The 17,300-nt window shown below is 39.3% G+C and overlaps 2 protein-coding genes across 10 annotated transcripts in view; both read right to left on the bottom strand.

Moving 5' to 3' along the window:
* PTPRB (protein tyrosine phosphatase receptor type B) overlaps nt 1–4,171 on the bottom strand; it is a 63,761-nt gene extending 59,590 nt beyond the window's left edge. For all 4 annotated transcript variants that reach the window (XM_051795874.1, XM_051795876.1, XM_051795878.1 and 1 more), the window contains exons 1-2: nt 4,017–4,171; nt 2,351–2,740 (exon numbers count right to left, since the gene is read on the bottom strand). In XM_051795874.1, coding sequence (XP_051651834.1) covers nt 2,351–2,740; nt 4,017–4,071 — 445 coding nt within the window. In that variant the 5' untranslated portion in view covers nt 4,072–4,171. The remainder of the gene's footprint in view (nt 1–2,350; nt 2,741–4,016) is intronic.
* Nucleotides 4,172–4,825: 654 nt separating this feature from the next.
* Nucleotides 4,826–17,300, bottom strand: part of PTPRR (protein tyrosine phosphatase receptor type R) — a 147,856-nt gene continuing 135,381 nt past the window's right edge. For all 6 annotated transcript variants that reach the window (XM_051795889.1, XM_051795891.1, XM_051795890.1 and 3 more), the window contains 4 exons: nt 15,913–16,023; nt 14,602–14,759; nt 12,510–12,623; nt 4,826–6,041 (listed from right to left, as the gene is read on the bottom strand). In XM_051795889.1, coding sequence (XP_051651849.1) covers nt 5,948–6,041; nt 12,510–12,623; nt 14,602–14,759; nt 15,913–16,023 — 477 coding nt within the window. In that variant the 3' untranslated portion in view covers nt 4,826–5,947. The remainder of the gene's footprint in view (nt 6,042–12,509; nt 12,624–14,601; nt 14,760–15,912; nt 16,024–17,300) is intronic.

The following is a 17,300-nucleotide window of genomic DNA, read 5'->3' as shown; positions in this document are numbered from 1 at the left end:
TCATGAATTTGATGGGAAGTGAAGCCTTACTTTCTCAAGGGAGTTTGATATCTCATGGCCCTTCTTAATGTTAGCTGTTACAGCTGGAGGTCGGATTCAAACATGGGTTTGTGTGAGAAGGACTGTTTGCTGTCAGATTTAAAATCATCTCTGAGTGAACAGAGATGGGATACATCCCCAAACTGAACCTGATTTTCACAAATGGTCATTGAGGTCAGGACTCTTACAAAACATGTACATCCAGATACATCTAAGATGGTTGATTTGAAATCCAAATCCGAGCTCAGCCTTTCTCCACTCTCAGAAAAATCATGTTTGACACTGAGTAAGGTCCAGAATAAAAGGTAGTTACAGTTGTTGGGTTTGGAGCTTGTACTCTATCTGGGCTGATAAGATGTTTAGGATGCAATTCACTGAGTTACTCCTATGCCAAAATATAATTATTTTTATGAGTACTATGAAAACAGAGGGTAAATTATATCAAAATATGGTGTTAGTCATGAGTAGAAAAACAGCCATCTCAGCTCCAAAGATTTTGCTCAGTTTTCACTACCTTAGATAAATATAGACCAAATATATTATTTTAGGCTAATCCGCTGCTGCTTTTACTGAAAACAGATAGATGTTCTTGGAAGACTAATTTTGCACATTCAGCATTGAAAATTTTGACATGCACAAGGATATCAAGACCAGAACTGGGGGCATTAGATTTTGTTCTTGTAGTACTTATCATTATTTCAAAAACTAATATCTGTGCACTGTTTTCACTCTTTATGGGTTTCTTACATTCATGAAATTCTTAGTAGGTATTGAGGATTATAAAGTTCTGTTGATTTCTCAGTAGAGCTTCTCAGAGCTGTCAAAAATGAGATAAGTGACACACTTAAAGAGGATTTACAGGCCTATCTATGGAGAGAATTTTAGGAAAATTAAGGTAAATTCATTTAATGACCGAGCACAGTAAGTAGATGAGAGGGTGCTTTCATATCTCATGACAATTTTCTTAGTGCTTATTGGTCTTAAATTGCCTCTCCTCTGATGCATGATTAAGAAAACGATGCAAGGTTACTTTAGCTTTGTTAGGCCACACTTCATCCAGCTATCTAAAGGAAATAACACTGCCTGCATACCTCATCTGAACCGTTCAGTGTCTCTGACTAAGCTAGCCATACTTGCCACACAGGACTTCAAATGATTTTGCCTTTTTAATCTCTAACATGTATGGGAGGACTGGGATGGCATCTTGGCTGCTTTTCCATTCCCTGATTCTCTAAGTTGTCCTTTCAGACCTCCACTCAGGTGAATAGTCCTGATCCTTTGAGTAGAGTTCTGCAAGTGCAAATTTGCTGAAAGTAGTGACACCCTGCCTTACAACAACTAGGAGGTTAGAAAGAACGAAGATTTGATTTAGACCTTCTGAAAACTTGGCTACATGGAAAAGTATTGGGTCATAAAACTTTTTTTTTTAATCTTGTAAAGGCAAGAATAAACTGTGTGTTCCCCAATAAAAAGCTCAAGTCTGTAGGTTGTTCTTATTTACTATGAAGAACTGCTTAATAGTGTGCAAGAAGAATGTCAACAGGATTGCCAGGAAGGACTGACAACAGAACATTGGAGAAAGTGTTATTAAGCAGTATTCAAACCATTTTACCTTCCATTTTGCCATGGACACTCGCAACTACACAGGTATATAGATATGCATCTGTAATGTGCACAGACTCATGCATCTCAAGGTGCTATTACAAGAATTTCTGAGATTTTTGATTCAGTTCATTATTTTCAGTATTTTGAGTGTTCTCATATATATGGCATCTAAGGGCAAAATGACACTGAGTAAACATACAAATGTGTAAGCCATGGCTGTTCTAATGCATTTGGGTTACTCAGAGAAATAATTGTGCATGTGTTTGATTTTTGGATGTCTTCTTGCTCTTGACAGATTGAATCTGGATTTGTATGATAAAATGAATGGGGAGGAGAAGAACTTTCATACATCCACATTTTTTAAAAGGACTAGGAATTAGTACCCACAATTCTGTTTAGAAATGAAAAAAGGAAATGACACAATAATAGTGAGCTGAGCTTACACATAAGCACTTTGATCCAAAGATTGTGAGTTGAGAAAAGGAGAGACATCCTGAAAATATAAAGTAGCTTAAAAACTCCACCAGTTGTGACAAAGACAGCACTCATTTCAGCTGTTCTTTCGTAGTTCTCTAAATGATTTTCAACTATCAAAAGCATTTTTCTGTATGAATAAAACATCAGAATTTTTTACATTTGAGTTAGCATAACAGAGACATTTTTGTTGCCAAAACTTCCAGGATACCTCCTTGAAGGAGTAACTCACCTTGCTTTGAGCACAGATTTACATAAACAGGTTTTCCCGTCTCACTGGCTTCTAGCTGCATCCATGTATGAAGGTATTTTTTACTCTGCTTGGCCATTACCTTCTGACCTTGCTTTGTGAGAAAAAGAGAGCTGTTTGCCACCTTCAGGAGCCCGTCCTCGTGGCAAGTCCACCTGACTGCCTGGGGACAATCAACAATGATGCTGCGAGAGGACAGAGCAGAGCGCGTAGAGATGCTCAGGCACTGAGCAGATTTCACATGGAGGAGCCTGTCATCTGCTGTCCACTGCCACTTCTGGTTGAGGTTTGTCATATTGCACTTTTCCATAATGACTCCTCTCTTTTCTGAAAGACACTGCTGTTTCTGGACATGGATAATCAGAAACCCTTCTGGAAGAGCAAAATTCCAGAAAAATACAATAGATTACACATGGGTATTTAACAAAAAGCAAATTCTTGATGATTTAAAATACATCAGCAACTTAATCTCTCTTCCCATTTTCTATGTGTTGAACTTTTCATGCAACATTCTATAAGTTGAACCTATTTAAAAAAAAACCCCAAACACACTAGCCACACGATGCAAGTGCTAGTAATGTAAATTATGAGAGTACAAAAAGGAAACTTGTGGTAAGGTCATTATGGCCTTCATTATATATAAAAATGAAGAAAAAATTAAACCAGATATAAAAGAAATCCAAGAACTATTAACTTCAAATACCAATTCTAAATATCTCATTTCCTTTGCTTGAAAGCATACAGAGATCTACACAAGCTCTCAGTCTCTTTTTCAGTTTTACAACACAGACATTTTAAAATATAATTTACTGCCTGGGAGTTGTTTTAGTAAAATTCATAGTGTTTCTGAAGAAAACATATAAGAAACATATAAGAAAACATATTCACAAATCTGTGTGCTTCTCAGTGCCTGTGTCATTACAGGAACGGAGTTTCTTTACTGATAGGAAGTACATCTATGCTACTGGATTTACTCCAACGTCTCTAGCTGTTAGTTTTGTGACCATTCCAACCCATGCAAGATTAGCTCTCTGGGTCACCACGCTTAAAAGATCAACACTAGATACTCAAATGAAGAGAACTACAATGCATTCATCAAAACCCCACAAAGTTACAGAATATGGAACTGATTATTTCAAATGCAGCCTCCCTACCATATCATGTTTGGGTTTTTCTCTGTTTATAATCTCAGTTACTCAAACATTTCCAGCCTCATTAGTCACAAAGTGCTAAACCAAACATGTATTTATTTCCCTCAGTTGATATTTGTCAACCCCCTATTTTCACAGACCTCAGTATTTTCTGACTAATCATCACAGAAAGCTCCTGTCTCTGAAGTCACACAAAGTCTAAATAAATAGGAATGTCCCCTTTAAAGAGTTTGTCCCAAAACTCATCTCCTGGATTGTCTATCAGGAGATCTTCTTAAAAAAAGAAGACGTATCTCCAGCATAGAAGGAGACAGTTTGTTTTCCTTTGGAAAGAAATCTAAACAGAACGGGCTATGTTGGCCCTGCCCCCCATTCCTCTTGTACGAACCACAGCGAAGAGGTGACTCATTTTTTTTAAGTCACCGGCTATGCTGGAGGGCTCTACTCAGTGGCAGAAGGAGCAACACGGAGGAGGGGAAGGAGGGAGAGACACTTACCTGAGAATGTCAAGGCAAGACAGGTAGAAACCAGGACGTGAAATAAAGAATCCATTTTCCCTCTAGCAACTCCCCATGCTTCTCTTAAAAAAACCCACCTCAGATAAGTGAAGCGAAGGCTAGGAAGGAAATGTGCCTTCACAGGGGGAAAAAGTCAGTGACGAGCACTTCCTTCTATTCAATTGTTTTGGGGAGTTTTACAGCACTTTGTCCTTTTATACGATTCTTCAGAGTGTACTAATTGGTTTATTTTGGAAAAATACAAGCAACAGAGAGAAACGTTTTCAAACACCTGGGAAACTTAGAGATTATATTGAATCTCAGACTAAAAGAAAGGGATTATACTTTTGTGTAATTTGTTGCCTGTGAAATATTACAAGTTTGCAGGTCATCTGGATGTTGCAGGGTAAATATCTGCTGTAATATCCTGGGAACAAACACATATTTTTTGTAACTATACACAATCAAGCAAAATCTCAATATTGATACTTCTAACTCCACAAGTTCTAAAAGCCAAGTGGAGGGTGGGGGAGAAGGGGAAGAGGAGGAGGCAAACTTCTGGTATCTGTATCAGATCTTACAGAAACTCCCCATGAGGAATCAAATGATGGTGGGTTTGCCTTCCCATCAGGTGGTGCACCTTGCTCCATGTCAGTGGGATATTGCTATTGCATGTGTCCTCTGGATTGGTTCCCAAGTGCTATGAAGCCATGGTGGAGGCTAACCAAATTGTACTGGCTTGAACCTGTTTATGGGGGTACAAGAGTGTGTGGGGCATTAACTACTCTAGGCAAGAATAGAGACTTCAGTTAATATTTTATATCAAGTTTAATTTATTAGCAGTATGAAGCAAAGTCAACATCACTGCATTAAAAACTCAATATACCCTGTAAACAGACCTCCCAGTGCTGTAAGTCATAATGCCAACTTTGCATATCTCTTAAAAACAAACTCATACTGAACAGTAAAGGAAACAGTCATAGCAGCATTTTCTTTCTTGTATAACCTGTCATGGAACAGTCCATATCACTAAAGGCATCTATCTCTTACTGAAAGAGATAGAGCAGATAAACAACATATGCTAAAATTTCCATATTAATAAAAGACATACAAATATTTAAAATCCTTACCATTTAATATATCCTACAAAGTTTGTTTTAAAAGCAGAATGACTTACACAATTTACAAATACACTGGATTCAGGTCTGTAGCAGAAGCATGTTCTAAGACAATCAACAGTATAAGGTAAATACAAACACACTGAAGAACAAACATTGTGCTCTGTAAGACCCACAGTAAATACACATTTAATAGTTAACAGTATGAAGAACATATATTTCCATACAAATTATTAACTGTTTTTGAATATTTTCAAAAACAAGATGTTTAATTCTTTTTTTATTATCTCATCTTTTTTTAAATCCATAATTGAACACTTGCGATTTTAGCAGCAAGAATATTATGTGGCCAAGAAACAAGCTCACCACATAATCAGTAATAGCACTTTACATTACAGTTGACAGTCCATTCACAAGACAGTTTGCAAACGTCAAAGCATTTATACACTTGTTAAACGTATCTTCTGTAGAAGTCCCAATGTCCATCTGACGGCAGCAGTAGCACATACATACATTCCATATGGCAGATATCAGCATTACAGAATTAAACCCACCTTTAGATACATACACAAAATCCGTGTGTACTTTCAGGACAGAACCTTCTTTATAAATCATTTTTGGGAAGCTCACAATACATTCATATATAGTAAGGGTCCAGCAATCTCCATACTTTTGCCAAACCGTCCACAATCCTTTCAGAAGTTGGCCTCAAAGCTGTCTTTCCCACTGCAGTAAACTCCTTGAAGAAGCTGCTGCTAGGTAATGAAACAAATTACCTCAAGAGACTGACATTCAGTTTTACACTCCTTGGCTTCACTGGACAGCTTCTGCAGAAAGTCTGCTTTCATACAGACTCAGTGCATGGTGCACAAATTCATACTGCTCACTGGTCTGAACCATTCCACCCCTGGAAAGGAAACACACTGGGCTGAAATCTTATTGTTAAGAATGCAACAACTTCCAGCCTCTGACAGCCCCATGACCACCAGATAATACAAGCCCTTTTGTCAATTTTTGGCTTAGAGTTTGCTCAAGTAAGTGGGAGATTTGGCTAAGCAGAAGTACTTTCATCATAACTTACACCATCCAGCACATGCCCAGCAAGAAGAGTTCCTAGTTCCATCAGAGTAAGAACTAGAGAAGAAAACATCTGGTACCTACATTATAAAACATACATTTCAAATTCAATACATTCAAAGAGAATTTTTCTCAATCAGTTGGGCAAGGAAGGCCAGATACATGGATGCAGCATTACCACTGATGGAGCAAGGAAATAGTCAGAATCTGGCCTTTCATTTTTGTCCTTTACTAAAAATGTAACCTTTGGTGACCTGCAGATCGTCTGTGCAGAGAACAGCTCTTCCTGTCCTCTTTCTAACGCGTACGATGCATCCTGTCCAAACAGCAGCCTAAGACACTTTGCAGCAGTGAATCATTTCACCACCAACAATACAAAAGAGTTTAACTTGACCATAAAAAGGACTAGTTACAGCCAGCTTGGATTAAATGCCTACATTTTATACATTCACCTGATAACAATCCTTTTTCAGGTCTAAGTATGAGGATCAAGTCCCATATGTCAGTGCCAGTTGCAGTGTGGTAGGAAGGGGATGTCATACTGGAGGTAGGTGTGATATTTACTATAAGTGGTACCATTTAACTCTGAAATTAAACTGAGCCTCTTTCTGTCAGTACTGAGATATTCCAGGTCTCCCTTCTCACGGAGTATAGCCTCAAGTTTACTTAATTCCACTTGTGTTATCTCACCTGCCAGGGTATTCAAAGCTACCTACTCTGCTTCTAGAACAAGCCCCCGGTTCATCCTCAGTGTACCCTGGAGCAATGAGCTACCTTTGTGATGATGAAAGATTAAATGGCCTTAGCGGGAAGGAAGACATTAAGATATGTATCGTGTTTGGCTTCAATTATATCTTCATTGAAATATTCAAATTTGTGAGATATTTGGATCCAGAGCACTGCTGAAGCCAGATATCTTACAAGGACAGACTCCCATGAGCTCTCTAGCAACAAATACAGTACTGATATACCAAGCTACTTGAAAAATGGTAAAACTGCCTCAAAAAGTATCGTCCTTTAGTATTAGAGAACTTTATCTACAACAAAGCGTCCTTTTATTTTCCTCAGTGCTACTGGGTAAATGGCTGTGGCAGGCAAATCATAATTAAAATAATATCTACTTTTTTAAGCAAATGACCAGCTGTCTGTGTTCCCCCAATGAGCTCAGGCAAATGTCGAACATCTTTTAGTGAACTGCATGTCTATTATGATATGCTATTCCTAGGAACAAAATCACAGGCCCTTCAGTGGTTTCATCTGGCACAAAATATGGGAAGCCGCATGAGGAGCAGCTGAGGTCACTTGGTCTGTTCAGCCTGGAGAAGAGGAGACTGAGGGGAGACCTCATTGCAGTCTACCACTTCCTTGTGAGGGGAAGAGGAGAGGCAGCCACTGATCTCTTCTCTGTGGTGACCAGTGACAGGATCTGGGGCAATGGCCTGAAGTGGTGTCAAGGGAAGTTTAGGTTGGATGTTAGAAAGAGGTTCTTCACTCAGGTTGGGCACTGGAACAGGCTCCCCAGTGAAGTAGTCACAGCACAAAGCCTGACAGAGTTCAAGAAGCCTTTGGATGATGCTCTCAGGCACATGGTGTGACTCTTCAGGATGGTCCTGTGCAGGGCTAGGGATTGGACTCGATCCTTGTGGGTCCCTTCCAACTTGGCATATTCTGTGATTCTGTAAAAATGCAGCAGACTTTTAGCTTTGCCAACAAAGACACAGATTCATAACTCTTGGCTGCCTGTTGCCTTCAGCTGCTTGCCTCTTTGCTTGTCCCCTACCCAGAGATCCAGCCAGAGACTGAAGGTGATGGGAGGGCTTTGCTCTGGTCCTCTGTGCTGCCTAGTCTCCTTTCTTTCTCATCACTGCTGCATCCTGCTCTGCCCACACAACCCCTTTCCAACCAGCTTCCCTCTCTGTCTCCCCCATTGACGTTCCCGCAATATGTTCTCTAAGGGAGTGCACTTCCCAGGTTAGATCAGCTGTGTGGAATGGGTGGAGGAAGGAAACATATCCAGGCAGAAGGACTCAGCAGGAAGGGCAGGCTAAAACAAGTTTGACTGTACTAGGCTGTTTGAGGTGGTGATCCTTGCTCCTTCATCTTCCTTACTTCTGTTGAAGTACCTGACAAGAAGGCATGTATAAGACTGGCTTGGGCTGAGCCCAGCACTACCCCATTTGCTCTGTGTTAGCAAGCATAACCGAAATGTTATCATGCTTCTGAACCTTGTGTAGGCAAACCAATGCACACCTCTGTCAGCTTAAGGACACTTGAGTCTTATACAGAGGTTCAGACAACTTAGCCTTGTCAGTGCTGTTATACATGGGATTCATAGAACCATAGCATCACAGAATTGTTTGGGTTGGAAGGGACCTTAAAGACCACCTAGTTCCAAACCCCCAGCCATGGGCAGGGACACCTTCCACTAAGTCAGAAGGTTGCTCAGAGGCCCATCCAACCCAGCTTTGAATGCTAACCACAACTTCTCTGGGCACCCTCACAGTAAAGAATTTCTTCCTAATACCCAATGTAAATTTACTCTCTTTTAGTTTAAAACCTTTACCAGTCATCCTATCACTACAGACCATGGTAAAAAGGCTTTCTTTGTCTTTCTTATAAGCCCCCTTTCATACTGAAAGGCCGCAAAAATATGTCCCTGGATCCTGTTCTTCTCCAGGCTGAACAGCCCCATCTCTCTCAGATTTCCTTCATAGGAGAGGTGTTCTATCCCTCTGACCATTTTCATGGCCCTTCTCTGGATCCACTCTAGCAGTTCCATGCCTTTTTTTGTCCTAGGGACCCCAGAGCTGAATTTCTGGGCTGGAAGTGCACATTGCCAGCTCATGTCCAATTTTTCATCTACCACTATCCCCAGGTTCTTCTCTCCTTTGTTCTTGTGCAAGGCTCACATCTAATAGCAGGGAATTATCTGTGAGCCCCAGACATCAGTTTGTGCAAATAGCTGTGTGGAAGAGAACTTCAGGAGGAAATCTGCTCAAGGAGGGAGGTTTCCTCTCCCATGTCCCTAGTGCCCAGAAGGGATATACCAACAGCTACAGCACCTCCGGGTGTGCAGCCTTCATCCTTTTGCCAACCTGCACTGCCAGCTCCTCTGTGAGCTGTTGGGCTTTCAGTTTCTTGGGGACTATTTGGGATGGTGCTCAAAAGAAACAGTCTCTGGTATCCTGAGGGCTTGGGGACCAGGACCAGCTTTGCTTGGGTAGCAATGGGTTCATAAAGGGTCCTTTACCCTGCCCTCTGGTTTGCTGCTAGTGCAGCTGGATGCAGTCTGCTCCAGAATGAATGTGATATAGGGTTTGGGATTATTTTTTTTTAACCTGAAGCGATTGGTCAAAGCACTTCAACAATGAATTGACGCACACTGGAAACTCTTTTCATCCTGTCTGAGGAGCCAAGAACAAAGTTATCGGATGTCATTCCAAGAATGTGCCTTTAAGGTTAAGAATGTGCAAAGTTTCTCGATGTCACAGTAAGTCTTAAAGATGCCTCACATCAAACATTTCCTGTTTCTGTTGCGAAACATAAAAAATGAACTGGGAAAAAAAGCAAGCCGAGCAGACCTGTGGGTTTGTCTTTCTACAAATTCACATAGAGCATGGTCGTATTTCCATCCTGGGTCAAGATTTTGAGTGGGTGTTCCATTTCCTCATGTTAGCTCAGCACTGACCATTACTGTCAGATTTGTTCATCCCTTAACTTACACTGAACAGCTAAGAAGAAAGTGGTACCTGGACATACTTACCTAGGAACAGCTCTGTCCTGTCTCATTCCCTATTGGAGCCTTATTTAAAACTTTGTTTCCAGGGAGGGTAATTAATTAAACTATTTTGCAACATAACTTTTTTGCCACCATATGCGATTTGTCTGGATGCCTGTTTGGTTTTTACTGAATATCCTGGCAATAGAAATGTTTTGGTAAGTCACTACAGCATCACTGTGAGTCCCGCAAGCACAGCTCTTTCTCCTATTGCTTGGTTCTCTTTGGTAGAAATGTGGGCATGGAACCATGTGATAAAAAGATCACACAAGTGGATATGCCTGAGTATGCTCATTACATCAGTAACCTGAATTTGGATGGTGAAGCTCCGAGCACGAGCCAGCCTGTCCAGGAACCTAGTCGGGGTCAGATATCATGGATGAAATAGTCAGTGTACCTCTTAGCCAGGTTTCTGGATCCCAGGTGGTCAGATAAAACCACCCTTTTCTGCTGAACTTTCTTTTTTTTCTTTTTTATGAGGGCAGTCTGATGCACAAAGAATAAATTGGAGCTTAGCTGCTCACCAGCATAATGAGGAAGACAACCTCAGCACTGCTCCTGCTCTACTCCATTGCTAATGTTGGTCATGCTGGTACGTAAAGTGTAACACAGCTATGGATGGCCACAGCCAGCTCTTGCAGCCAAGTCTAGAGGGCTTTAGTTCATTTGCCAGCTTCATGACAGATGTAAACACTCTGTCTCATACACTGCCTGCCAATAACCACCATGTCAGGACTGGAACATCAGGGGAGGTTGGTCCCATGGAGCTTTGTCCATGCAACAGTGATATCTGGTCACTTTATGGACCTGCAGTCTGCTAGGGCTGGCAGTGGCTACTGTAGTGTTTAGGGGCCACTAAGCTTTGCCTTAGTAATCCTTGCTATAAACTGACTGCCACGTGAGTGAGATTCATTCTGCAATATGGTCAATTGGAAAAAAAAAAGAAAAAAGAGGTTTTGATTACTGAGTTTTACCCAGAAAAATGTCTTTAAAAATTACAATAGGGACATACTCTTCGTCTCAGGTAATGCTTGAGAATATAAAGCATTTTAAGCAAGATCTCTGGAGTCTATTTATATAATCTGAAACTTGAAAAATTACAGAAATCTGCAAAAATCCAATGCTTTATAACAAGCTTTGTGTCACGGAGATTGCTGTTATGAATGTTATATTTGGGTCAGATTTCCATTCTCTTTCTAAGTTTATCTAGGATACTAATATGTATAAGGAAGTTCTTTAGTCAGATCCACTCAGTGAAATTGTGTTGTCAGTTATAATGCTGAAAATTTGGCTTATTTTTTTATGTCTGAAATAATGACATTAAAATGATGCAGCTGAAACCAGAGTTTGCTTCCACTTCTCTACAATGGAGTGTAAAAGCAATAAGAAAAAGCTTATCTCATAATAGAAACACTAAAACAGAGGAGAACGCTACAGACCTTTTTCAATAACGTGAACAGATAATCAGAAAAGAGTGTTGGAAATTTGGAGTTGATAATTTAAAACAGACTAAGCATTTTTCCCTCACCATTTCCATCTCATTTTGTTGCTTTCTGATTTTTAGGTCAGTAACTTCCCTTGGAGAATTGTACACTCCAAGTGGCTCATGTTGCCCTGTAAAGATCGCATTACAATCTCTAGTACGATGAAGTCGCATGAGAGGGGAAGGCAGAGGAGGTGATCCATAAACACATTCAACTATATGGATTCCAGTCCTTCTGCAATTCATGGTTCCAGTACCTTTCAAGGCTCTTCAGAACACAAAAATTCTGTATTGCCCCTTTGACCTAAGCTCTTTTTCAGCATTTGCACTCATATGGATTTTTTCCATTTAAAGAAGAAATGCATGTCAGGAGCAGTTAAGATACTTGCAAGGTGAGTAGGAGAGGAGACTTCTCTGTTCTTAGTTCAATCCTGTTTATTTACTTTATAAAAAAAACTGTTTCCCTAGGCAGAATAAGAAAGAAACATACAATCAAACCAATAGTTTCCATTGTGCACAATACCCACATCCTCCTTTCCAACACAAATCTCTCTTCAGCCATGGTTTCACAAAACAAAGCACTCTGCAACAATGGTGCCTTACACTGTTCCTGCTCCCAAGCTGTGAATTCAGTCAGGGAATTGAACTGACTTAAGAAAACTGTGCAACAAATGCCTTGCTATTTTCTTAGGCTGAGGAAATCTGCCAGCTCAATTCAAAAGGACTCCCAGCACAGCTGAGGGAATAGCAACAGCACCAGATTTGCCTTTCTCCAGTGCTCAATGAAACTACACACTGAGTGAGCCTGGATGTCCCTGTCAATCCAGGCTTGAAGATAATCCTTTATTTCCAGACTGCCCCACATCTCTTGTGTCCTAGTGAGATCATGCATACAGCAGAATGCAAAGCAACATCCAACTGTGAAAAGGTTTTCAGAATTATTACTGAATCATTACTGATCATTACTAAATCGTTTCAGTGATGATTTCAGAATCATTTCAGAATGATCACTGATTTATGGTTCTTCTGGAACTCACCGATCCACTCGTAGTTGGCAGACAATGCTCAATGCATCTACAACTCCCTCTTCCTTCAACTGCTGACAACCAATGGCCGTGGCAATAAAACATCCAGTTCTGCCTATACCAGCACTGAAAAGAAGGCATATTTGATAGGGGAATGGAATTCACAGATCAAGGAGTTAAGTGCAAAACACTAAATAGATATGAAAACACTAAAAATATGAAACATGGAATTTCTAGAACCCACAGTTCCTGGGTGCATGACCAGCAAGGCTGGCTTCTCAGCTCACTTTGACTGAAATGAAAGTGTGCACTGTTCCAGCAATCCAGTTGTGGGTAATTGTGAGACATTTTTCCAGTTTGCATACAAGTGTATGGTAAGAAAAACAATCTTCATTAGCACCACAAAGTCCAAGTATTCTCTGGCCCAGTCCAAGCAAATGATGGAGATATGCACATCATTATGGTGGAAAAGCCCACCTAAAGGCAAAAGTCAGTGTGGCTTTATGTTTAAAGCCCTCAAAGTATACAGGGGTTCCACTAACCATATCTCTAACCATGAAGGCAAAAAGGACCTAGACCCGTGCTGATGAAGTTAACTCTCTCTCATGTGATTCTGCAGGAGGCAGAAGGATTTGGTGCTGTAGCTCTCCAGGTTTTCTTGATGCCTGCTGGGAAACAGGCATTTTGGCATTATTTTTATCCCTGAGCCTTCAACACTTTTGAGAATCTCTGCCCTACTCTGTTTCTTGCTTAAGTAATGTGGAACTTAGTGCAGCTCATCGCTGTCATGCTGAATGGCATGAAAATGTGAGGAAAATAGTTAAAACACGGAGTTGGCATCCCGATCTTCATAGCCCTCTCACTCAGATAGAAAATGGAGTGTGACTAGAGTCACACTGACTAGAAAATGGAGTGTGACTGAGTTTTGTAGATCATAGTGTAGTGAATATATATATTGCTGAGATGTCACTGAAGAACTATGAATTTTAATCACAACTGAGATGATATCTGTATTTAATCATTAATAAATTCCTGGTCATGATTACAGACGTTACTGTCATATCACACATGCCATTCTCCTGAAGACCTTCATTACTGAAGATCCTTACCAGAAAAATGGGACTTTCAGTAGCCATCCATGGACTTGTGCATTGTTCAGGGAAACTACAATTCCTGATAAAAACAGCTACATAAAATTTGGAAAAGCTGCTTATTCATCACATTCTAGCTTTGAAAATTTCAAAATGATGGGTGGTTCAAATCTGGCTTTCATTTCTCTAAATCTCCTAAATATGGAGTTGAAAAGAAATTCTTCAAGATTAGTTCTGCTAACTAGTTCTGCTCTAATGTACTTTTAGGAAAAAAAGGTACTATCCCAACTGTAAGAGATGTATCATCACAGTTAGGAGACAAAGCAAGTAAGGAAACACTGATTTTATTTTTACTTTCTATTTTGCTTCCTCTACTTCTTTCCACCAGTATAACAAATCCAGTGCTACTTCCTACTACTTAAATTGCAACATGGGGCAATGAATCAATATAAAGCAATAAAATAGAATTAAATTAGAATTATTAGAAGGACATTCTCTGGTGCATTACAATTTGTGTGAGTTACACTCTGCTCTTGAGTACTGAATAACATTTTGCCTTTGAATATCCAACCAATTACCTTTGTGAAAATGTTCTCAAATTGTAGTACTGATGTGTTTTGGTCTCCAAATTTGTACATGATGTTTGCTCTTAAAAATTGACTTGCTTTGCAATATTTTAGCCAACCTGTCACAGGGCACTGCATCTGAATTAGGTATGTAATCATGCAACAACACAAAAAAGTAAGCAAATCCTAAATAAGAAACAAAAGGAAAATAATTTTTCCAGCTGGTCTTTCAAAAGCAGAGTTCACTAGCAGAAGCAGGGAACAGTTCAGAACAATTTGCTAGCAACAGGGGAATTCTCTCCAAGACTCAAATCCTCAGATATGAACTGAAAAAGTCAATTAGCATGAGGAGGAACTGCAGAATTTTGCTCTTCCCCAAATACATTCTTTGCTTAGGAGGACTGTTTGATGTGATTTGCTGTGGCCTTGCTTTGGGCAGTTAATTACCTGCAGTGAACAATGACAGGCCCTCGGCCCGGTGATTCCACCCTGTCCTCTTCTACATCCAGCATGAGCTGCAGCAGAGGCTGAGCACTGTCAGGGGTTTTGTGGTCCGGCCAGGATGTGTACCAGTAGTGTTTCACACTCTGGGACTGACTCCCTTGCTGAAAATAACATGAAGATTGTATAGGAACATTGGTAGTGAGTAATTCCTTCTATTTCTTTCAACGTTATGGTAAAAAGACAGTAAAAATGTTAAGATGGATTTAACAATTTTTTTTTGTTAGACTTGGAGGATGCAATTGCAGGGAACAGATATGCTTCCAGGCACCCAATTGTGGGAAGGTTTTGTGCACCTCAAAACTTGTTTTTTAACAGTTGTGTAAGTTCTGCTTTGTCCATCTGACTAGTGACTTCATGACTGTATTTTCAACTGGGAATATTTGGAGGACTGTGTTATATCAGCAATAATACCTAGAGAGAATAGCTTGATCTAAGCTTCTGAATTTCTAAATTATTATATATTTCTACCTTTTAAGGTCATTATCTTAAGGGTCTGATATTAAAATTAAGAGTACTTAAGATAAAGATGCAGAAGAACTGCCCTTCTAGATTAATCAGACATCCCAGTGTGTCCAGTTATTCTCTCCAACAGAGGCTGCTACCACTTCCTTCAACAAGCAAAGGGGCTTGGGCAATTTGTATTGGACAATATGACTTCTGCTCACTTCTCAGTGCTGGGGCTGCAACACCAAATAAATTTTCCCAATCCATTACTTATTGTAATGCTATGTCAGGAGCAGCAGATCAGTTTGATAGCAGGTAAGTGTAATATGGAGAGTAACCCAGAATAGGAGCATCTACCTTATTTTGCACAATTAGTGTTTAGTCAGAATCATGAAAGCATGAAGATTTCCTTATATACTATTTGTATTTTTAGCTTCTCAAATGGGTTATAGATGCACTCAGGACACAACATCAGCAGTGTATCTTTTTTAGATACTAGTTCTTTCATTAACTAAAATCCCTTTACATTGCCTTGGCAATGCTAAAAGGGCCCCAAAACAAATGTAATTTATGAGAGTGAAACTTGCACTCTTTTTAAAGTCTTTTTTATTGCCAGAGAGATACAAAGTGGAAATACCGTAAGTATTCCAGTACTTTGGTCCCAACAATACCTTGCAGCTGTGAGCTTCATAGCTCAGTTACTCCTCCTGCAAAAATGTATGCCCTTTAAACAAATCAACATTTTAACATCATTTAACATTAAAAAAAATAAAGCATTATGAATGATGTCTCTCAGATGCAGATTGTTACCTTTATTGTAAGCTGACGGACAGTGTAGTTCTTGCATTCTTGTACACTGTTAACAAGGACTTCAACCTTCCCATAGATTCCTCTTTTTTCTGGCCAATAAAGCACACATTTCTGTAAAGCAAGCATCAATGTCATCAACAAACTGGATCCTGGAGCCACATTCATATCTAATTTTTACACAGAATGTATTTTTCTGGAAAGTCCTGATGAATTCAACTGAAGTATGAATTATGTCTGAAGTATTCCTAAATAAGATATTGCAGGGTTCTTAATTATGTGGGCCTGGTTTTCAGGATTTGAGTTTTTCAAATATAGATCTCTATCACTGAACACTTTGAACAGCTGTTTTTATTCTTAAAACCTCAATGAAGTTCAGTTAAAGGAATTATTTTCCACATTCAAACTTCCTAGAATATTCTTTAATTCATAAAATTAAACTTATAAAGTTTTCTCTTTCCAAATGGGATTTCCTTCTCAGTAAGAGATTCAGGATTTTTCCTCTCCTCATAGGACTTCTTATCCTCTTTACTCTCTTGGGCCCTGATACAAGAAAGCATGTAAATGTGCCCTTAGATCTTACTGAATTTAATGGGATTCAATATGCATGTTCAACTATTTTGAAGAATCTGAGTTGTTTACCATAGAACTTTCTGGAAATGAATGCTAAGAAAATCCATCAGTCTTGCTAGAGCTACACAAAACTGTATACAGAATTCTTAATGAATCAGTAGTGTTATACTATTTCAGCAATGGATCTGACAAGCCTCTACTAAAAAGAAGATGAAGAAATAGTATTTAGAATATGAACCACTTTATTTTTCCCCTGAAATAGTTTGCTTATCTTCAAGTCAACTGCAACTTCATTTCAATTAGAGTATCTCTATAGGCTATGTGAAAACATATCTCCCTGTTGTATAAATGTTTCTCTAAAAAATAGATGCTTATTTCCTTAAGAGTGTAAGATATTTGAAAGTAACATTTTCTGAAATAATGCTGGCCAGTCTGACTTGTTCATTAAATAAGAAAAACACTCCAACAATTAAAGAAAACATTCTGTTTTAATATCCAATGCACAGGTAAAAAAACCCACAAAAACAAACAAATCAAACAAAACACTAAGAGAACACTAAGAATCCCAGAAAGAACTTGTCTGTACTTCCTCACAAACTGTTGCTGAAGCAATTAGCATACATGTAGACAGCAGCTTACATTATGCATAAAAATTAACCAATCCCTTTAATATAATTAATTTCCATAAAGCATAACTCCCAGTAAGTCCTGCTAAAAATGATCCAGAAAAACAATCAGTGAAATGCAAGGCTTTACCACCAGGTGTAATATTTTAGCTACTACTCTACTGGATAACCCAATAGCAAATTGAACTGAAT

Source organism: Manacus candei, unplaced genomic scaffold (genome assembly GCF_025592945.1).
Source record: "Manacus candei isolate 608988 ecotype Guabito, Panama unplaced genomic scaffold, ASM2559294v1 h1tg000043l, whole genome shotgun sequence".
Classification (NCBI taxonomy): Eukaryota; Metazoa; Chordata; class Aves; order Passeriformes; family Pipridae; genus Manacus; species Manacus candei.
This window is presented reverse-complemented; position numbering and strand designations above follow the sequence as displayed.